General features: G+C 37.0%; 1 protein-coding gene across 1 annotated transcript in view; it reads left to right on the top strand.

Moving 5' to 3' along the window:
• The window catches only part of CCDC171 (coiled-coil domain containing 171), a 265960-nt gene that overhangs the window by 185405 nt on the left and 57169 nt on the right, over positions 1-23386 (top strand). The window contains exon 24 of the mRNA XM_081103031.1: positions 10727-10858. Within this exon, the coding sequence (XP_080959157.1) occupies positions 10727-10858 (132 nt within the window). The remainder of the gene's footprint in view (positions 1-10726; positions 10859-23386) is intronic.

The raw sequence follows: 23386 nt of genomic DNA, 5'->3' as shown, positions 1-23386 counted from the left end.
TTCTATACTTTATATCTCTTTACTTATATTTTCTTTTTTTGGAAAACATCATTCTCATGGTTTCCTTTGGTTCTTTGTTCATGGTTTTCTTTAACTTATTAAGAATATTTAAAATAAAAGAATTGATTTAAAGTCTTTCTGTGGTAAATCTCATGTCTAAGATTCCTCAGGGAAAGGGAAAGTTGTTATTAATTTCCACTTTTCTTGTGTGTGGGCCATACTTTATTTCTTTGCATACTTCATAATTTTTGGTTGAGAAATGTATTTTTTTGAGTATTACAATGTGGTGACTCTGGAAATCAGATTTGTCACCATCTCTAGTGTTTGTTGTTGCTGCATACTCTAGTAGTAGTTGTTTGTTTAGTGAATTATCTGAAGTAATTTTCTAAAGTCTGTATTCTTTGTCATATGTGATTATTGAAATCTCTGTTCTGTTATTTAGTGATCAGCTAGTGTGTGTTTTTAAAAAATATTTTCATTGATTTTTAGAAAGAGAGGAAGGGAGAGGAAGAGAGAGAGACAGAGAGAGAGAGAGAGAGAGAGAGAGAGAGAGAAGAGAAACATCAATGCGAGAGCGAGACATTGACTGGCTGCCTCCTGCATGCCCCTAGTGGGGATTGAGCCCAAAACCCAAGAACGTGCCCTAACTGGGAAATGAACTGGCAATGCATGGGATGACACTCCATCAACTAAGTTACACCCACCAGGGCAGGCCAGGTCGTGTTTTAACAGAGATTTCCTTAAATACTAAGATTCAGATTTTTAAAAATTTACCTTTATTGTTGAAAGTATTTCCCCCATTTTTCTCCCATTGACTCCTTCACCCCATTCCCGCCCCCTCCCTAAGCCTTCACCTCACTATTGTCTGTTCATTGGTTATGCATATATGCATATAAATTCTTTGGTTAATCTCTTCCCAATCCCCTTCCCTGCCTCTTCCCTCTGAAATATGTCAGTCTGTTGCATGCTTCAGTGTCTTTGGATCTATTTTGTTTGTCAGTTTATTTTGTTCATTTAATTCCACATATGAGTGAGAGCATGTTGATTAAGTTTTGGCTGCTCACTGTAAAGTGTAAGTTTCTAGAGTTCTGGAAAAAGTTGATTCTAACAAAATTTGCCAGTTTATTTGCTGCTTTTGGAGTACTTTACTTCACATTTTTGTTAGCATCACTCACTACTATTATATTCTTTTAGGCTCCTAATAACTTTACCAGTAGGCTTCTGATAATATAAACTTCTTAGAAATTGAAATTTTTTAAAATTTAAGAGACTCTTCAAACATGCTTAAGTATTTTTATTGTATGGAAAAAGTAAAAGTATAATCATTTTATTGAAATAATTTTCAGGATAGGTTAGATGGATAGGTTAATGTCTGGATTACCTAGGGTTCCGTATGAGAAAATCACCTTAAGCATTTATTGGGTGCTAATCAAGTTCTTAGCAGAGAGGTGTCTTTGTTTACTATGTAGCTGGGGCTAAAAGTAAGATCTGGGTAAAATTTGAATGTAGAGAAGAAGCGGAACATTTTTGGTTGTAATTTTTTTTGTTTTGTTATTGTTGAATTAGCAGAATGGCTGGATTCTTGAGGGTTTTAGAGATTATTTGTCCTACGAGTATGGAGGAATTAACCAAAGTATTTTCTATATATGATCATAATTTACTATGTTACCACTGAACTTTTAGGGAGAGGTGTTAAATACCTTTCAGTCAAGTATTTAAAAGGTAAGACAGGAAATCACAATTCAGAAAGATATCTAGAACCTAAGTTTTTATCAGGCTGAAATGACACTGGAATAATGACAAGGGAGTCACAGGAGTTTTTGCTGAAACTGTTTTGGATTTGCTTCAACAGTAACGTTACTGAAAACTTCTAATTTATAATAAAATACAATATTTACTATAAGTAATTGAGCTCTGCAAATACCTTTGATTGTACATTATGTGTCAGGAACTGTGCCCTTCTTGGGAAAAGATGTATCTATATAGCTATATCTATATATATCTATATCTACATATCTATATCATATCTCTCTCTCTCTCTCTCTCTCTCTCTCTCTCTCTCTCTCTCTCTCTCTCTCCTCTCTCTCCCCCTATCCCTATCCATATCTATATCTTTATCTCCATCTATATTATCTATATCTATATCTATATCTATATCTCTATATCTATATTGTCATCTCTCTCTCTCATATTTATACATATATATTAGAGAGAGAGAGAGAGAGAGAGAGAGAGAGAGAGAGAGAGAGAGAGATGTCTCCTACTCCCTTCCCTCAAAATGGAGACATAGATATTTCCAGTATATCATGGTAAATATGCACCCATAAGATGCAGCTCTGTATCTATTTAGATAGAGTTATTCATCTATGAGGCATACTTAGAAAACCCAAGGGAGAGGCTGTGGAAGTTTCTTAGGAGAAAATTAATGCCTGGATGGGGCTTTGAAGTGTGAGGAAAGATGGGAAAGGCTATCTAGAGAGAGAGAGAGTTGCAGATAGCCTCAATTCAGCATTAAATGCAAGGAGAGTGCAGGAGATGAGGCTGAATGAGCCAGGTCATGGAATAACTTTTTTTCTTTTCTTTTCTTTTCCATTCTAAGAACCTTCAATTTTTATCATGGGGCAGAGATTAAAACCTTAACCAGGGTTTAAGCTAGGAAGTGATGTGGTCAGATTTCCTTATGGAATTTGGGCTCTGTAGAGCAGATTTGTAAACTGGATGCAGTGAGTAATAAAGGGGATTTTAAGAGCTCTGAATCTGTCATCTAAGAAGCAGGATAATATGGTGGGTGGTGTTGAGGAAGGGATATGAAACTTATTTAATAGCATGGCGTATGGGGATGAGAAGGGCAGGGGAGGAGGATTCCCAGGATGGCAGTGTGGTGGCCTGATATGAGGAACACAAAAAGAGGAGCAAGTGAGTTTGCTTTTTGAGAAGAGAGAAGGGAGATAGTGATGAGTTTTGTTTTGGAACTTCTGAGTTTAAGGTAATGTGGAGTGAACAGCAGGATATGTGAGGGCTGGGAAAAAAGTCAGGGCTGAAGATACAGGGTTGAGATTGATTAACATAATACTTTCTGGCAAAGAGAGAGGTGATATAGCAATTGACAGGAGAAACAAGACATTATAGATAAATGGGAGGCTAGGCAATGCATTTTGAGAGATTAATTATGCTACTAGAGTTTGAAGTCCTTGAGGGATGGAATTCTGTCTCCTTAATTTTTATATCCTCAGCATCTATCACAGTGCCTGGTACCCAGTAGGCTCTTAGTGAATGTTTGTTGAATGAGTCAAACTTTTACCATCACCCGGTCTGGAAACATTAACTAAAGCCATCTCTAGATTTCAATGTAAGTCTTGCTGGTAGTATAACTTGGTTTCTTTATGTGATTGTTAAAATAGAGGAGAAAGCCTAAATTTGCTTGAGGAATGTTTCTATGAAAGAGAGGTATGCTAACAATGAATTTATAGGTAATAGCTAGTTTGATGCCTATGAAAAATAGATGGATGATTACTTCTATTGTTCAAGTGGATTGTGGAATAGAATAGTCAAACAGCATCTGTCAGGCGAAGTCACTGCATAACCAAATCTTCAAATGTGATTTATAATTTTATCTTAAAAATGGTTAACCAGAATATTTGATAATACATAGTTATCTTTGATCTTCAGTTCTTACTGCGTTTATAAGGAATACAAAGACAATAGGATAATTTTTAATTTATAAAACTGATAGTGTTTTAAAAATTGAAACGTGATCTTCAGCCTCTAAAACCCAATTTTTAGTGACTCATTAATGGCTCTCTAAACGTTACTGGTGATGCTCGAACTCCTTTCCATTCTTAGTTTCTGGATCCTGGTTCTGAACATCAGCTGTGCAGGACATGCAGGTGTTAGCACAGCTGGCTTGCTGATGACAACTCTGTCCAGATAGCTGTCTTGTGTGTCATCATTCATATTGTTCAGTGTCATTCTGACCTAGCCATGCTAAAAATGGGACTCCAGCTCAACAGGGATTAAAAAACCTTGGCAGACTGAAGATAAGACACTACAGAATGTCATGTACGTGTGCTTAACAGTTTTTAGCTTGAACACATCTAAGCAACTAATTTCAGTGTTCACCTCTTTCTCCTTTGGAATAATTTGCCCTAGAAAAGAAACTATCTCAGTGTGGGGGACTGTAACAATTCAATTCATTAATACACTTCTCCATTCTCAAGTGTGGGTTTTGTGTTTTTTTTAAATAGCTCAAGATCACAGTAACCTATTTGTGGGGTACATTCCATGGTCTGTAACTTGCGTTACAGATTTATCATGCTGTCTAGGGCCTTTATAAGATGACCATGATTAAATCACCCTGTTTTCCAGCTTGATAATTTGATTTGAGGCTTCAGTTTTTCAGATGCTAAATTGGGATGTAGCCAGCTTGATAATTTGATTCAGGAGATCAGTGTCTTAGTCCCATAATTGGGATGTAACTGTATGTGTGCGGTGACTGTGGCGGTGGATTTTGTCCTTTCCTGGTGACAGCAGCTGGCAGTCATTGGAGAGTCTGGCTGTGGTCCAGAGTCGTAGGTGAAGTTACATAACCTCCCAGTAAAGAAGGTGAGTTCCTTGTGTCCTTCTTTTCAGATTGAGTGTCCCAGCTTGCTGCAGCACCGAAGGAGTGCCTGCTTCTGTGACAGAGTGCCAGTGATGTCTTGGGACATCATAGTTTGGGGCTCTTCCCTGTGAGATGGTGACCGTGGTGTAAGAGTGATTGCTGCACAGGTACCTGTCTCAGCGTCATCACTGTGTGTGTGCTGGTGGGGAGCAGAGCAGGGGGAGAGAAAATGTGAATGAATGAGGATGCCCACAGCTCCAAGGAGACTACTGAGGAAAACAAGGATGTTTATATAGTAATTTTTCTTGCTTATCACAAAACTACTTTTCTGAAACTTCCATACTGTTGCTATGACTGCCAGACAAGGGATAAAGAAAATGGAAAAAAAAAAATAGTGTTGTTGTTTTAGGTAGAGAAATTGGAAGAAATACCAAGATCTTAAACAGTTTCTCCAATTAGTAACTGTTCATTATAGACATTAAGAGGCATTATTATTTCGTGTTAAGAGCACTGGACTCAGGATCCCCATATTAGGGATGGCAATAGCTATGTCACAAGGTGGAGGGCAGAATCAAGTGAGCTGGTGTGGAGAGGACTTTGAAAAGTATGAAGTACTTTTTGAAGCACTAGTGGTGCTATTACGAATAGAAATAGTACTGTACTCTATCCATTTCATTAATTCAACAGTTAAGGAAAGGTAAAACAAAGAGGAAATATCCATTTAGATATAACTATCCAATTTTGTAAAAATATGTTTTTATTGATTTTTAGAGAGATAGGAAGGGAGAGATAGGTACAGAAACATTGATGAGAGAGGAACATCGATCAGCTGCCTCCTGTACAGCCCCCACAGGGGACCCAGTCTGAAATCTGGGCAAGTACCCTGACCAGGCATTGATCCACTGACCACTTGGTGCATGGGTCAGCGCTCAAACCACTGAGCAACACCGGCCAGGCTGACTATCCAATTTTTAATGTATTTCCATTATCTGGACATGCTTTAACTCCTGCTCCTATCACTAGGCACATACCAAAGTCCTGGAACTATCCAAATATCTTTTTTTGTTATTCTTTCTTTCTACTGCCCTGTAGAAAATGTCATTCCTATGAGTTTGGAATGACATTCCTTTTTGATCACATACTCACTTATGAGTGTCTGCATACATAACATTTTTCTTGTCATTATTGTTATTACAGAGTATATGTAACTGTGGCTGATTTTCTTCTCTATTTATAAAAGGCTCTCCAGTATGCCTACTTGTTAAGGAAATTTTCTGTTAATTGGATATTGGAATGGGTGATCATAGTTGTGCCAGGAGTGTTAGACAGTCAAATTGACTACATAAACTTTAAAATACACCAGGAGATACTACACTCATTTCATGAAACACTAGAAAAAAGGAGCCAAAAAGTGTCTGAAATGGCACTCTTTGTTAGTGATATAAGGCTCATGCATTCTCTGGTAAGAGGTGGTAATGTTAAGAAACTTTATAGATGGTGAAAAATATTGTCCTTCCTTCTAGTCCTCAAAGGCAGGGATAGCCAGTGTTTTCTGTAAAGGACCAGACAGTAAATATTTTACTACATGGTCTCTGCCTCAACTACCCAACTCTGCTGTTGTAGCAGGAAAGCAGGCAAAGACAATACATAAATGAATGGGCATGGCTGTGTTCTAATAAAACTTTATTTACAATAACAGACGGGCTGGATTTGGTTCCCTGGTTGTAGTGTGTCAACTATACCTGTTCTCTAGTGCATAGGTTGAAACTATGTGTAGGCTGCACTAGTGTGTAGGATGAAAAGTTATAATAAAGAGGGAAGGGAAAGCAACAAGGTGTCAATGGATGTGGAGGGAAGTACAGAGGCGGGATGGGAAAACGGAAGGCAGGGGATGTAAGTGAAGTAAAAGGTGAACATAGAGTGATAAGGATGGAGGTGGCAGGAAGTATTGTGGGAGGGGGGTGGTCTGCATTTGATGGGAATATCTCTAATAAGAACATTTGTTTGGAAGCATTGATGGCAATAATAGTTTGTATAAAATATAATTTTAGGCAGATTCAGACTATGATGCAAAGCCTTAGTATCATTTACTTTCCCTAGGCATTCAGGATTTAGGCACCGTGTACATCTCCTTACATGTGTTCTCAAGTGTATCTAAGTTTCGATCTACTACAGCTTACCTCTTCTTCCTTGGCATCCTGTTGGTGAAAACATTTGCTAGTACTACATTTCATGAGTTTTTATTTTTTTATTGGAACATTAGTCCAGAGGGATTTAGAGCTGTTCAGGATAGAAGCTGCAGCTTCACATTTTGAGAGTTGAGTAGCTTTTCTAAAAATGACTAATTTAATTACATACTTGATGTATCTAGCAGAAACCGCTTTTTTGGTGTTATGGTTTGAATACAGATTGGTTTCTTGTGAGTAAAGGCTAATCAGAGGAATAGGAAAGGTACTTAAAGGAGCTTATGAGCCACTTAATTCTAAAACTAGATTGTTATAATAAAATAAATATATTTTTGTAACAATTTTGGACTTAGAACGTTTCATTTATTTTTATCTACATCTCTTAGAGCATATCTATTAGAAATATCTATTTTCTGAAAGTATGTAATAAGAAAGGGAAAAAACCTACTTTTTCTAAAAATCAAAATTTTAGAATGGAGTAATGTAGTTTTTTTTATTTTTGACAAAATATGATATTATACAACCTTTACAGAATGTTATAAAAATACAAACAATTTGAATTGAGATTTATATTATGAAATGCTATAAAAAATCATATGTTAAAAATGAAGTTAGCCATTTTGAAGTAAGAAACATCGCGTGTATATTTTTTATTGCTCACATCAAGGATTGTCTTTTGAAACTATAATTTAAAATCAATTTGAAATTATAATGTAATTTGTGGACAGGTGACAGTGGTTATTTTAATCCTAACTCACATTAAAATCTGTATTTTAAAAGATGAACCTACTTATCCATTTAGGGAAAAAGTAATTTTACTATTCTAATATTGTTATTTCAGAACCTTTGACAGTAGAACAACTTACTTTAGATTCTCATTTTTGATAGGAATCATTTTGTTTCCAATGGGTAGCGGATGAAGAAATCCCACTTACCTCTTTTCTGATTTTAGGTACTTTGTTCTCAGCTTGCCTATTCTCTCTGTGTGTGTGTGTGTTTCATGGACAAATTTAATGCATTAAGGGGAGAGTTCTTTTTCTAATGTTTTGTGTTGAATTTCTGCCCTGCTTATTCTTGTTCACACCCTGAAATTCAAACTGCCTTCTGCATTCTTTCTCAACAGTCTCTCCTTTTCTCTTCACTTTTTCCTGTTTCTTGTCACCTTTCTTTCTTGCTTCTTTGCTGCAGTTATACCTTTTATTTGTCCTAGTGTCACTGTTTTGTATTCTCTCAACATGGTGCTTTCACTTCCTTTTCCCATTAAAATAAAGGAATTCCTAGCCACTCCCTTTTCAAGACTTAAAAAAATAACACAACCTTTTTCTAGAAATATTTGGAGAAATTTAGATGCCTGCTCTCAAAGTTTTGCTTTAACTTGAAAGTGGAAAAATTCTTACCTTTTAGAAGAAATATTTGTGATAGTACATCTATTATATATCATGGGTCACTGTCTCTTGATGGCACTGTCAACATTGAACAGATAATATATAATTCATAAAATATTAACACATGCATATTATTCAAATAAAGTAATGATGCTCATTAGATTTAGCAAAACAGCTGCATTTTGAGTTTTTTTCTAAAAACAGGATTATTTAATTTGCCAAATTAAATAATGTTTAGTGAAAATGTTAATTTGACAGTAAATCACAGTTTTAAATGCCACATGCCCCAGCTTAATGTTGTTTAGGAAGTTGTTTAGAGAATACAAAGTGTGACTTGCTGTGGCTGTATGTCTAGCTTCACAGATGAAGCGTGGTGCCTGGTATCAGTGGGGTTAAAGGACCCCCAGTGCTGGAACTGTGCTGTGGATTACACCTACACTGCTCAGAGTCCCCCGCCCCCCTTTGCCCGTATTAGCAATCTGCTTTTGTACTTTGACATCCAGGATTTCCCTAGTGAATTTTGTCACAGAAAAAAGAGAATCATCAATATCACAGTTAAACTTGACTTTCAAAGCTAATAGTATCTCATTTGGGGGCTCAAATTTAATAAATTTTCTTTGATTCTGGGTGAGTTTTTAAACATCAAACAATGAATTGGCCTGGGTGCAGTAAAATATTTAGATCTATTGACTATGGTTCAGAAGGGTAGAAGGCAAAACACCAGTGGTTTGATGTTGATAAATTCTCAGTACCTTAATCCACATTAATGTTTTCTTTTATCTGAGTGCACATTGGTGACAAAAAGAAAAGCATGAGAAGGTATCCATACATATAAAATATAAACCTAAGGCAAATATATTTTTAAAATATGATTTATTCTGTTACATTAAATAAGTGCAATAGCATTCTCATTCTGACTGAAAACTAGAGAATGTTTGTTATGGATAAAAATATATTCTGAATTGGGACTGTAGTGTGCATATAGTCCTCACACTGTTATAAAAGTTGCCTTATAGTGTATACTTCACAGCATACACTTTGACAGAAGTTCTTCAGATAAGCTTGGCAGAATAAGGGTTTTTATACCCATCGATTAGCATGAACAATTAAAGGTGTCATCATATGTTTGTGTATTTGCTGGTTTAAGGAAACTCTACAAAGTATGATAAGTCATTTATAAAATAAGAAATGATTCAACAGTTTTATAAGCTGCTCACGTAGAATGGAAAAATGAAGGACAAGTGTTCTATCATATTCAGTGTGGGGCAAAAGTAAGTTTACAGTTATTTGTATGGAAAATAATACAATAATAAATAATAATAAATTGTGTTTCATGTGCTCACAACTGTAAACCTACTTTTGCCCACTCTGTATTGCCAAGTTGCATTTGAAGTTGCTCAGGTAAAAGTAGAGATTAAATACATTTACTAGTATCTGAGCAATTAAAGTTACTTGTATAGTTCTCCCCATTTTTACCTTTGCTAAAAAGGTAATAAAAACTCTTTCTATGCTGTGACTCTAAGCTAGTTGTATAACATTTATCAAGTATATGGTAGCATAGAGATAAAATTTTAAAACTAATTCAGGCATAAGGAAAGTTAGAAAATTTGCCTACATATGAAAACTCCTACCATTAATCTATAAGACTAAAATTGAGAGCTTACTGATCTTAAAAGTACATTAAACTGTGGAATTTTTAAGGCTTTTACTAAGTTTGGAAATTAAAAGTGAAAATTAGCTGTTTCTGAATGTTTTCTTCTATCTAGTATTTGTATTATATAGGGAGTATTTTCTCATTTGTCCAGAAGGTGGCAGTGTAATATCAACTGCATGTGATTCCTATACTGACCAGAGATTTTGTATTTCTCCTGTGAAATGTTTGTATTGTTACCTTTCTGAACACTTAAAATGCAGTACAAATTCTACTGATTCTATCCATTACCTTACTTAGAAGTTGCATGATCGAGTTGGTTTATATATATTTAATTGATGACACTCAAGTTTATAAGAGTAAAAAGGGCAAACAAACCTCTTACTGGTATATTTTTAAGTATCCTTGTTTGTTGAGTGTATTTGTTTTTATTCCAGGGTACATAGTATTGAAGTTTTTTTTCAAAGACTAATACCTAATAATTATCTTGTCCAATATATATCAGTTAATACCAGTTAAATTAAACATGTTATTAAGAAAGTGATAATGATTAGGAGATTACTGTTTGTTTTTGATTTTGTGGACTTCCTCCCCTTCTTTCCTCTTTCTTTTCAGGGAGGAACAGTGAAAAATAATTCAAAACCTCTTGATCAGAAGAGCTCCAGTGACTCTTCTTCCCTCCCTCATTTCAAGCAGGAGGATGCTTTTTCTTCTTAACATTCTCCCCCAGCACTCTGAATTAGAGATTTATTTGCAACGAAAAATCAATTAGTCCTAAATTTATTCATGGATTTCAGGTCCAGCGATCAATGCAAGTCCACTCAGTGGGCTCAAGGGGACCCAGTTCATCCCAGTTAATGTGTCTGAAGGGGAATTACCATTGATGCTGTTTTTTTCCCTTTAGGTCAGAGATCAGATCTCGCTGTCACGGACTGCGGCAAGTAGGAATGACTTCACCCTGCAGCTACCCAAACTGCACCTGGAGACCTTTGCAATGGAGGGGCTCAAGGGCGGGCCAGAGGTTGTAGCGTGCCAGGTTAGAGTCTAAATAACATTGTTTGCTACTGAGACGTGTAGAAAAATAAAATGTAGTAACTGGAGAGAATGAAAACCTCAAAGTATTGTGAATAACATAATGGAGATGCAAATAATTTTTCTTCTATCATAACACTATATTTCACAAATAATTTTTTTTCTTTAAAGTCTTGATCCAGCCTGTTAAATAATCCCAAAAAGTATTTTTTTTTTTTTACCAAGGAAAATATGTCTTTTATAGCTAAGTAAGTTTAAAAAATTACTTTTTTTTTTTTTAATCAGCAGAGGACAATAAGATGCTAGGCTGTTATCTTCTTAAGCTAATCTCAATTTGTAGCTCTTGCTGTTTTAAAATAAATCACTTTAGATAAAATTATCAGGAGAGATATTTGAAAATTTTCAATGTTCATTCCAAAGTATATCCAACATTTCTTACATGGGGATTTATTTAACTTCAGCAAGTCTAGAACTGTGCTTGGCAACATAGAGTATTTTGCCCTTTAATGTTGTTTTAATGAACATTATATGTGCAAACTGGGTTATTTCATTTATGAAACTCAAAGCACCAAATCATAAAACCTCAAATAATTTTAAGAAAAAACTTAATAAAGAAAATTATTTTCAAAAACATAATTCTTTTCAGATGTTGCATGTATCCTTCTATTCTAGGTTACTATTGTGTCATTTTATTACTCAGGTCTAAAGTTTTTTTAATGAGACAAAACAAAATTTAATATTTGCTTTATTCTCCTTAAAATATCTAGTGCCTTTACTAGAAAAATGTATGAACATTATCTAAACCATAGGGAGCCTGATGTATCAAAAGAGGTTGTCCTTGTTTAAAAGCATTCTAGGTTTTTAAATTTTATTTAAAAGACAAATATCTTAAAATTCAGTCTGTGTTTCACATTTTGAGGTTTGAAATAAACTTTCATTCTTCAGTATATGGCCTTGTGAAATTTTAATTTTGTACAAAATTAGTGTCAGTCCAAGTGGTGCTATGTTAATTTTTTTCTACATGTTCCATACCCTAATTTAATTTGTTACTCAAATCAGAACTTTACAAAGAAAAAATAAGCACCAGTTGTTTTTTCCATTAGATTGTTGATCAGTATTTTTAAATATATGTAATTGTAAAACTAAGCATAAAATATTTTTATTTCCAGATATAGTCTACAATACTGTACCATTACTTACTACAAAATTAAGAAGTACATTTTAAATTTGACTATCATTATTTATGAATTCATTGTAACCCTGAGCACAGTGTGATTTGAGATTTTTCTAGTGGTTGTAAAATAATCCTTTACTTGGCTGTCTTGATTCAGACACTCATAAGGTTTAATACTTTTCATAGTTCACAAATAAAGACTTCCCCCAAACTCTGGATTTGGGTGATTTGGAAAGAGACTGATGCCTTGGGATGCTATTTTTGGGGCAAACCATGAACTCTCTGTGGTTTTGACATTTGTGAATAGCAAGAAGGAAATGTATAGACCCATATGTTAAACTATGATTTTTTCCAAGTTCTAATGAAAATAGTTAGGCACATTACCATATACCTAAACACTTGGGTGAGTTTTGTATTGCCATGCTGTATTATACATTACAGTTTAGTAATAATATATTTTGGTTTAGTATTCCACACAGAGAAGAGCACATGATTTGGGCCATAATAGTGTTTTACACATACACACAGACACCCACACATGCCCTCACACATGTAGTTGGTGATATGCTTTGAATACTTTGAGAAGAAAGGCACTATGTTAACCGATGACCTTAATTGTAGTAATAGTACCATTTCAATGAGCATGTATTATGCACCAGGTATCATGCTTAGCTCTTCAAATACATGATTTCATGTAATTCTCACAAGAAAGCTGTCAAGTGGATGGCATTATCTCCATTTTAGAGCTTAGGTAGCTCTCCTAAAACCAACAGCAAGTAAACAGCAAGGCCTAGAGTCTGGAGGTAAGTCTAGGTGTGTTTGACTGCAGAGCCTTAACTGATAAAATCTGACACTAAGAAATCTAGACACCTGTGTGAAATGGAAAGCGTGAAATCTTTTAAATGTATAGTGGAGTTTTTCTTACATTTACAAAAATGTTCATTCTGTATCTTTGTATGATGTAGGTCATAGTTTATGCTGTACTGTAGACAAATTCAAGATAAAAGGTTTTGTTTTCATTTGACAGGCTAATATTATGGAACTCTGTACCTTTTTACAGCATGTAAATATGTATATTTATGCCAAGTGTGGCTGCCTATTCAGGAATTCAGCGTTTGTTTAGTTTTGCACTCAGTGCTGGTGGAGTGGGGTATTCAGTGAGTGCACGCGCTTTGGTTATGATGAAGAGGGGGGCCTCACTCTGCAGGTTGTGGTAGTGCATGGACCATTTGGCCAACCCGCACAGCCATCATTCAGAGCGGTGGGTGCTGAAGTTTTCCTAGACAGCCCTGTCTGTCTTTTCCAACAGGGCAAGCTTCATTCTGGGGATAATTCTGTACACAAGGAAGACCAGTGAGCACGACTGAGAGATGAAGAGGATGAGGGGTTTGCCTTTTCATTTTTGGACACAGAAGAACATGTGACTGATGCTCTCCTTCAGGAGAAAATTCAGTTCAAGTGGTCTCTGATCTGCTAGCTTTTAGCCTCAGTCTCCTTCTCTGTAAAAAAAAGTTTTATGCTCCCCATTCCTCAGGCTTGTAGGAGGACTGACTGAGGCAAAGCATGTAAACCGAGAGCACAGTGCCTCGCACAGGAAAGCAGGCAGGACATGGCGCCTGTCCTTTGCGCAGCCGTCCTGGGACCCCGTAAAGAGAAAACAAGCAATAGTAGCTTGTTTCCATTACTTTGAAGGGGCATGTGGTGGGTTTTATTTTGAGAAATCCTTATCTAGGATCTTTCTCTATATCTTCCCATTTGGTTCTTTTAGTCTCCCTTGTTTCTTCAAAAGCTTGAAATTATTTTGATCAAGATCAATGTTACTTCCCTACTTACTTTTCCACGTTACTTGATGTTCCATTGAGGCTATAGTGCCACTAGAACGCTTTGCCTAAGCTTCTATGGCAAGTTTAGAACTATTGTATCTGTGCTCTTATCTCCAAGATAACAGCAGATCCATCTGCCAGAGTCCTGGGAAAAAGTAGCTGTGGCTGAAAGATCCAGTGTAGTGTGGATGCCGAGGACTTCATAATAGAAATATTTTGCCATACTGTATAAAGATAATAACCTGTTACTCGTTATCTTATACTTTGAATTTTGTGTTTTTAAAGGACTGTTATCTAATAATTTAATATCGGGAAAATATTAGCAGGCATGCAATAAATGCTTGTGTCTCCATCCTCATTCAATAAGAAGCCAGGAACAATATCAGTAGCTAACATTTGTTGGGTGCTTACTCTGTACCAGTTACTGTGCTAAGCACCTTACATATACTGTCTCATTTAATACCTGTGCAACAACCTTATGAAAAGTAGGTGCTCTGCTTTTATCCATTTCATAAAGAAAGAAGCTCAGTTTATTGAGATGAAGTAAATTGCTAAAGGTCACATATCCAGTGAGTAGGGTAACTGGTCCATTCATGCTTTTAATCATGCCTTTCTGCCTTTTGTAAACCATTGCTTAGGCTTACTGTTTTGTTTTGTTTTTGTGTGTGTGTGTTTTTGGTGTGTGTGTGTATGTGTGTGTGTGTGTTTGAGAGAGGGGGGGAGGAAGGGAGGGAGAGAGAGAGGGGAAAGAAGGGAGGGAGAGTGTGAACATGGCTGAGAGGGAAAGAATAAAGGCAGGGTTTGTCTGTAGAGTACAATTTCATTTGTGTGGAAATAGTGGAGAGAATAGGAATCCAAAAGAGGTTAACTGGGAAAGTTACTTAAACTGCTTATTTGGCCTCTTCATCTGTAAAGGGACGGTAAGAAAGGTTTCTAACTCCGTGTTAGTGTGACTGGCGAGTGAGTGGGTTAGCACATCTGAAGGGCTTAGAATAGTGACAGGTCCGTTGTAAACACTCAGTATTTATTTGTTAGCTGTCCCCTCCCGTGAAAGCTCCGCGGGCCGGGACATGGTGTGCTCCCTGCCACGTCCTCCGAGCTGGGCGCTGTGCGGGCAGGCGGCCCCAGCAGGTGCGGGAGGAATACTTGATTTCAGACGCTGGGCAGGTTGGCGCGGGAAGCTGCTTCGCCCGAGTCCAGAGACTTGGTATCAGTTTTTACTCCTGGGCCCATTCATTTAAAAAGAAAAAGCTCCCCGAACCATCTCATAAAAGGCGTTAAAGGCTTAGTGCATAATAACTCTACCTCTGGAAATAACACTTTACAAATATGTGTTTATAAACACTTCATTAGAAAGGCTTCATTGTGAAACCACTTATTTATGAAGATTCTAAACAACAGAGTCTTCACCATAATAAATACAGTAATCCCTTAATCACCTCTAACCCACCATGTCATTATACAGTCCTTATTTGGTATGGCTTTTTGTTGTTGTTGTTATGGGTTATACCCACGACTTTAGGGATACCATCGTTTTTTACACTGAGACTTATTTTCCAGGCATAGAAATTACTTCCAGCTATTTTGTTGTATTTATAAAGTTAAACCATAAAGAGCATCTTGAAGGGAATTTTGTTCTTATTTTTTCATGTGTAGAAGAAAGAAATAATTATCTGTTCCTAAACTGTCAGGGAATAAAAATATCAAGACTCACTCTTGGTAATTTTTTACATGTGCTGTCTGCTACTTAGTGCAGCAGTCTTCTAATTGCTGTACAAGAAATTTCTCCTTTTCTAGCATAGTTAGAAATTACAGAGATGCTGCACTTTCTACTTGAAAGATTGTGTTCTTTAGATATTTTCTCCTTCATGTTATCTCAACAATATAAGTGAATTTTCAGGTACCTGATGGTTTTTTAAAATGGGAAAATCGGCCATTTTGAATGGAAATCTTGCTAAATATGTCAAATGCTATTTTTTAAATAAAAAGAATATATACTGAAATTAAAATTTTATTATGCTGGTTCAGTATTATAGGTATAAACTGTAATAATATAAGAGTAGTATAAAGTGCTCAGTTGTATAATGGCATTTGCCTTTAAACACTACAACTTCAGCCCTGGCTGGTGGCTCAGTTGGTTGGAGATTGTCCTGTACACCAACGAGTTAGGAGTTCAATTCCCGGTCAGGGCACATACCTAGTTGTTGGTTTCGGTTGATGCTTTTCTCTCTCTTTCTCTCTCCCTTTCTCTCTCTAAACATAACCTTGGGTGAGGATTAAGACACACACACCACTACAACCTCATAGAAATGTTGCTAATACTGAAAATTAACTTTTAAAAAATTATAAAAGTTATACATGATCATGACAGTAATTAGACTCTTAAAGCATAGAAGAAAATTTAAGATCATTTAATATTCTGCCATTCAGAGATAGCTGGTGTTAACATTTTGGTATATGCTCTTGTAGTTATTATAGTTATTTTTTAGTCACAAATGCAAACACGTGTACATATCATTTAAATATATTATGTCTACCTATATTTAATAACTGGGCCACACTGTTTTGTAAACCTTTTTTAAATGTAATAGAATATCGTGGGTGTTTTTCTTGTCAGTAAATATAGATTTACCTCATTGTGCTATAAATTCTAAAATGAAAATATCTTTTAAAGTAAAAGTAAAGTGATTAGAATTGGGTTGTAGAATCAAACAGGATGTTGAAATGCTACCTTCTTCAAAGGTTGGAAAGTACTTCCCCAGAGAAGAGTGTTTGTTCTGGAAACACAATTAGCTGGAAAAGTCATATAGTTTATCTGAGAATAAATTTATTTTGATGGGAAAATGCCATCCGTTGTCTCATAGAGCTGCTTATAGCTGTAGTCTATAATTCCAAATATATAAATTGTACCAATGAGGAATCTAAATGTCCTAAGTTTGAGGCCTACTTTGAGGATGAATATAGGAATTAGTGTGTTGCCCTGACCGGTGTCTCAGTGGTTAGAGCATCAGCCCGGGAATCGAAGAGTCTTGGGTTCAATTCCCAGCCCCAGGGGGGGGCATGTGCACAGGAGGCAACCAATCAATATATCTCTTTCAGATCGCTGTTTCTCTCCCTCTCCCTCCATTCCACTCTTTCTAAAAAAATCAATGGAAAGAATATCCTGGGGTGAGGATTAACAGCAACAACAAAAAAGAATTAGTGTGTTATTTGTTTGTTTGTTTGTTTATTTATTTATTTATTTTTCTGTTGACACCTGGAAGAGAAAACAATGTTTTCTGATGTAATATTGTTAGAAAGACATTTTTATTTGCCAGTTAAAATTTTGGAATTCTTCTCTGAAGATTTCCTAATGCACAAGCATATATTGTTTCTTAAAAATTTCCTGGTAACAGAGCTGTAAGCAAGGTGAAATGAAACGAAATATCGTGTGAATCAAGATGTTAGTGTGTACAGAAGAACTGGTTTTAAGGATGTGTGGCTAATTGGGATAATAATTATTATCCAGTTAAACAGTAGCATTCAAAGATTGGTTATAGTCATGGTGAGTTATGCCTTCTGGTCTTCAATCTGTATCTTCTCCTGATATTTTCTATGAACAAGAAGACTTTTCCGGAGACCTGGCCTAGCAGGTCAGTCATTCGAGCAGTTTTGGTATCAACACCCTCCTTCCTCCTTTCTTTTCTTCCTCTCCCTATTTGCTTTGCACTTTTTTTTTTTTTAATTTGGTGGTGGCAATGGTGGTTGGGTGCTGGGGGAAGCCTAATTAAATATAAGTGTAACCCTATTTGATAACACCTTTTAATGCTTATTATTGAGAGACTGAGGCCTGTGAGCACTTGAACTTTCAAGTGCTGCAACAGAATTGCTATTCATTTCAGCTACTTGGACAAAAAACAGTGTTTGATGGACTGCTTAGGTGAAGACCTGGAAAAGGAAGGGTTATCTACAAATTGAGTGAGTTTATTATGGCTTAGTGATTTGCTGATTGATTTCATTTGCTGTCAGTTAAGGCTCTCTTAATGTCAGTTTTCTTTGCATAATGCCTTGAAATAAAGACTAATGAAGTTCTTCAGATTGATGCCGCTTATATAAACTGACCCTGATTTGCCCTTATTCCACATGACAATTTAAGTGACAGCAGTTAGGGGAAAATACAGCAGATAATATGCAACTTAAGGATTAAGGGAAATGCAGTAAATCTTTCAGTCTAAAACTAGGTGCAAGAGTAATTTCTTGTAATTCTACAGATGCCTTAAATTTTATTAAACAGACCATTATTACTCTCACATGTGTGTATGTACTAGTATATATAACATATAAAATGTGTATATAATGTATACATATATGTAAAATTTACATATACGTATATGTGTATGTGCATATATGTATATGTATATATGTACATATATATATAGATAGAGAGAGAGAGAGAGAGGGAAAGAGAGAGAGAAGTGGGGTGGGACTGGATTGAAAAAGAGAACTAAAAATGACCCTAAATGTTTTCAAATGATAGTAAATCTTCCTCTCCCCGCTCATTTCAAGTTGGCACTGTCAGAATCACAGTTTAAAAATATTTTATTTAAGTTTGCATAAATGCTGCATGTGAAGTAACCAATGAAAGGTAGAGTGAGTAATTTTGAAGCTTTAAATGCTTTTCACTTTCAGAGCCTTCTATTAATAGTAGTAGTAGCTTTCCCTATTCCCCCCCCCCCCCCCCCCAGCATCAAGATGGGTTCAGCAATCTGGAAAGGGCTGTGCGTAAATTAAATAAGAGTCCAGAGATGAAACATAATTTTGAAAGGCATTATAGGGAGTCAGAGAAGACTTAGCTAAAGGAGCTAAGTTCTCCTGTCTCAGGACACCTTGCTATTTATTAACACAATTTGTCCTAAGGCAAGGTAGATATACACATCAAAGGGTCGGTTTCGCATACACAGTCCATTGTCAGAATGGAAGAATTTGCCTATGGCTGTTCAGGTGTTTGGCCAGTAGGAGGCAATACATATAGATTAAGATGCCCTTAGCTGTCTGGCAGCATGCCATCAATTTATGTATCCTTTTCAGGTTTGGGGAAATGCCTTTTAGCCATTCCCAGATGATTCAGCCCTTGCTGACATGCTGGAACTGGCTTCCGGCAAGTACTGACTAGGAAGAGATACAAATTTTGGGGGGAAGACTAATTAAGAAGTATCTCACTGAACCTGAGATATTCTGAGACATTCTAAGATATTTTAACTTCTTTTCTGAGTGAGGGCTGTTTAATCTACGCACATTGGGCAGGTAGGTTTTCTTCCGTGATGCAGGACAGTGCTTTGTTCGGACGCTGTTTTGTAATGCATAGTAACCACAATGAGCCTGGCTCGGTATAACTTCCTCGGGCTTCGCAGGAGAACCTAGAAAACAGCCCTGAGGTGAGGAAAGCACCTGGGTCTGTCTGTTCGCGGTCGGGCTTTAGCAAGTTGACACTGAGGAAGTCTTTTGTGAGCTTTTTAAAAGACACCCAAGTTCTGTATTTGCAAATAAAACTTAAAAAGCCCTCAGACCTTAGGTATAGGGTTGAATGATGATCTGGTAGAAGGGTTTTGTCATACAATTTAAAATCTAAAAGCAGAAACTCCATGTTCTAAAATTGAGGATGAAATGATGATTAAATTAAAGCATTCAGTTTAGCCATGTGCATTTATTAAATTATGTCTTAGGACAGAGTAGAGAAATAAGTATTTGGGGGACTTAGTGCAGGGTCTTTCACAAAACTCTCAACAGATAGTAGTTGTGATTATTATTGCCTACGTAGAGCGTTGAGTAATGCTACGATTCTTTTTTTTTTTTTTTAATATATTTTATTGATTTTTTACAGAGAGGAAGGGAGAGAGACAGAGAGCCAGAAACATCGATGAGAGAGAAACATCGATCAGTTGCCTCCCGCACATCCCCCACTGGGGAAGTGCCCGCAACCCAGGTACATGTCCCCGACCGGAACCGAACCTGGGACCCCCCAGTCCGCAGGCCGACGCTCCATCCACTGAGCCAAACTGGCCTCGGCAATGCTACGATTCTTTATCAAGTGAAACTATTATTTGAAAGTTCTGGGTGTCTCATGTTATCAGCACGTTTTTAATTAATGCAAATTAAGAGGTTAAAGTTCTTCTTAGCGTTGAACGATGGGTAGCAACAAAATGCTCAGAAAACTGGTGTCTTGGAGGCCAAACCTGAGAAGAACCTGTGTCAGGCTCCTCCTAGTCTCAGTTCACCCCCTCAGTGCGATTATTTTAGTGTTTTGAGGTAGAATGTATTTGATTGGAGAGGGCTGTCCCAAATCCTCAGTGTTACTTAGTTTATGGTAAATGCCCCTGTTCCCCAAATCCAAAAAATCCTGAGTTCCCAGGATTCAATCTGGTTCCCAGGTTCAAATCAGGTTTTGCATCAGCTTCCTAAAACAGATTCCACACAAATAAGATGTTAGTGTTTCAATGCCAGCCTTTGTTTTTCTTTCTTTTTAAAAAAAATATATTTTATTGATTTTTTTTACAGAGAGGAAGGGAGAGGGATAGAGAGTTAGAAACATCGGTGAGAGAGAAACATCGATCAGCTGCCTCCTGCACACCTCCCGCTGGGGATGTGCCTGCAACCAAGGTACATGCCCTTGACCGGAATCGAACCTGGGACCTTTCAGTCCGCAGGCCGACCCTCTATCCACTGAGCCAAACCGGTCAGGGCAAGCCTTTGTTTTTCTTATCGTGAAGCACATTCAGCTTGTGCGATAGTACTTTTTAGTAAAATTAAAATGTAATGTTTAGTATTTCTTGCTTTTTTTGTTTTGGGTTATGAAGGAATTGTGTAGCAGTTTGTGCCACCTGAAAACTCAAAGAGACGTCAACAATTGTGTTATGTGTAAATCAGCTATGACTCTAATAGGCTTTATTTGGCTCAAGTCTAATTAATGCAAACTAAAGGCACAATTTTGTCCCATGTGACATTGTTTTGGGGCCCCTCCTACTTTGTATACTGAAAGCAGAATGGATGGAATTCCTTGACACTTAACCTGCTGATCTTTTTTTTTTTTTTTTTTACCTGTCCTTCCAATTTGTTCCCATTAGAGAAGGTAATGCAGCCTCCTAAAGGGTCTGGAAAAGCCAGCTTTCCTGGTACCTAGACAGGTGACCTAGGCAAGGAGAACAGGGTCACTTGGGAGTCCAAGGGCCTGGTAGTTGGCACACCTGGTTCCTGGTAATCCATAGGAGCCTTCGAACCACAGTGTCCTTTGCTTCAAAGTTTTCCACATATTCTAGAGGGAAAATAAAAATGTCCTTTGAGAGCATTTAAAGACTAAATGTGAACCAGGAAATTGGTTTGAAAAAAATAAAATGACCAGCTCTCTAGATCATCTAGATTTGGATGTGGCTGACACCATTCAGGGACATACTGAGCACCTACCACGTTCAAGGCATTGTGCTACGCTCTGGAATACAAAGGTGACTCAGAAATCTTTGGGAGGGGGTATGAAATTTAAGAGTGATACGACATGGAAAGCATGGTTGCTGCAGGAGAGGTACAGATACATTTGTTCATGCTGAGACAATCGGGAGAGGCTTCAGAGAGGAGGTGGCGTTTGAGTGGCCTTGAAGGTTATGTAGCTAACACTTCCCTTTCCTCTAAGTGTTATTGTCAGACAATAGAGATGGGAAGTATCTGGACTTGAGTCTCAGCCTCTAGGTAGCTCCTTTAATTCAACCCCTGTTTGCAAATGTGGGGATTCCTCATCTGCAAATGGGGGTTGAACTAAATGATTGGTAGGAACTTTTCAGTTCCCAAAGCTCTGTGATATTGTGAGTAAACTGTCTCTGGGATTTCATGGAAATCTTATTTGTTCCTTCATAATGTGCAAAAAGTAAATTCATTGATTTAGTTGAATATCACAGAGCATCTTAGAACTAATTAGTCCTTAAAACAATATAGTAACAATATTTTTCAGAGATGTAGTTTAACATACTTAGTGAATTTTGTTATACAGTAGAGATTATAAGGATTATTGAAGTAGATAACCGTTCTGACTGAGACATATAGATTCCCAAACCCATCTGATACATCAGTATCAGAATGAAATCATGGTAATAAAAATTAGCTTTTAATAAATGCATGGCTTATTTTCTCTCTTTATGGATTAGCTTTTCTTTAGTTACTAGAGCCCCGATGCACGAAATTCGTGCAAGAGTAGGCCTTCCTTCCCCCGGCTGCCAGCACCAGCTTCCCTCTGGCACCCGGGACCTGGGCTGGCTTCCCTCTGGCCCTGGCTTTGTTCGGAAGGACATCTGGAATGATGTCCAGAAGGATGTCCGGTCTAATTAGCATATTACCCTTTTATTATTATAGATAAGAGCAGTAATCATCATCAATCTAGAAGCTGCATTTAGCCTCAGGATTGGCCTTGGTTCAATTCCGATTGGAAATAACATATTAGAAAAAGAATTGGTCTTGTTTTTGGCACATTTAAGTTGTATATGCCATGGTTGAGTGGAGGCCAGAAAAAAGTTTAGAGTCTAAACACGATATAAAGAAAACACCTTTTAAAAATATCTGCCACAAAGGTATTCTGCAGCACTGCTGAGTGAGGTTTCCCAAGGGCTCCTTCTCACACCTGAAAAGCTACTACGTTTGCTTCCTTTGAAGAGGTGCCAGTAAGACATGTGAGTGATGGGGTAAGTCAAGGCCAGGGCCATTTCAAATGGCAAAAAGGCAAAACTGAACTTGGATTCTTTTTTTCTTACATAAAATAACGTCAACAAAAAACATACCTGAACTGTGTACAACATCACATCTATTTTGTCTTCAGTAGTGCTTGACCAAGGAGGTTGTGCATTTGCAACTAAATTTTTTCTTTTAATAACCTAACAGTTTACTATCCTTAACATTGTCACTATCAACACTGAAAAGCATTTCAGTATCTGTGTGCACATTGCATTAAATATCTAGTTACACATCTTAATATATATATTTTTTTTGCTAGAGAGGAAAGGATAGGGAAAGAGAGCTAGAAACATTAATGATGAGAGACTCATTGATTGGCTGCCTCCTTCATGCCCCACAATGGGGGCTTGAGCCCACAACCCCAGGCATGTACTCTGATGGGGAATCAAACTGTGACCTCCTGGTTCATGGGTCAATGCTCAACCACTGAGCCACACCAGCCTGGCTACTAAGAATGTGCATATATGTATGCTGTCAGTTAAGGCTCTCTTAATGTCAGTTTTCTTTGCATAATGCCTTGAAATAAAGACTAATGAAGTTCTTCAGATTGATGCAGCTTATATAAACTTAGTAAAGCCTGGCTTTACTAAGTAAATAGGAGTGCACATTCTTCAGTGGACAGTAGTTGGCCAGGCCAGTCTCTAAGGAAAACAGCAACTCTAGTACTACACACAACCTCCCAGGACAACTGGGGTAGAAAAATCGGCTGTTCAGGAATGGGAAAACATCTTGCGTGGGGGCTGGGGTGGGGCCTGGTTCACCAAAATTCTAGTTTTTACATAAAGGA

The sequence above is a fragment of the Myotis nattereri genome, assembly GCF_964212035.1.
Source record: "Myotis nattereri genome assembly, chromosome: 12".
NCBI classification, from domain to species: domain Eukaryota; kingdom Metazoa; phylum Chordata; class Mammalia; order Chiroptera; family Vespertilionidae; genus Myotis; species Myotis nattereri.
The sequence above is the reverse complement of the archived record's forward strand: the minus strand, read 5'-3'. Positions and strand labels throughout refer to the sequence as shown.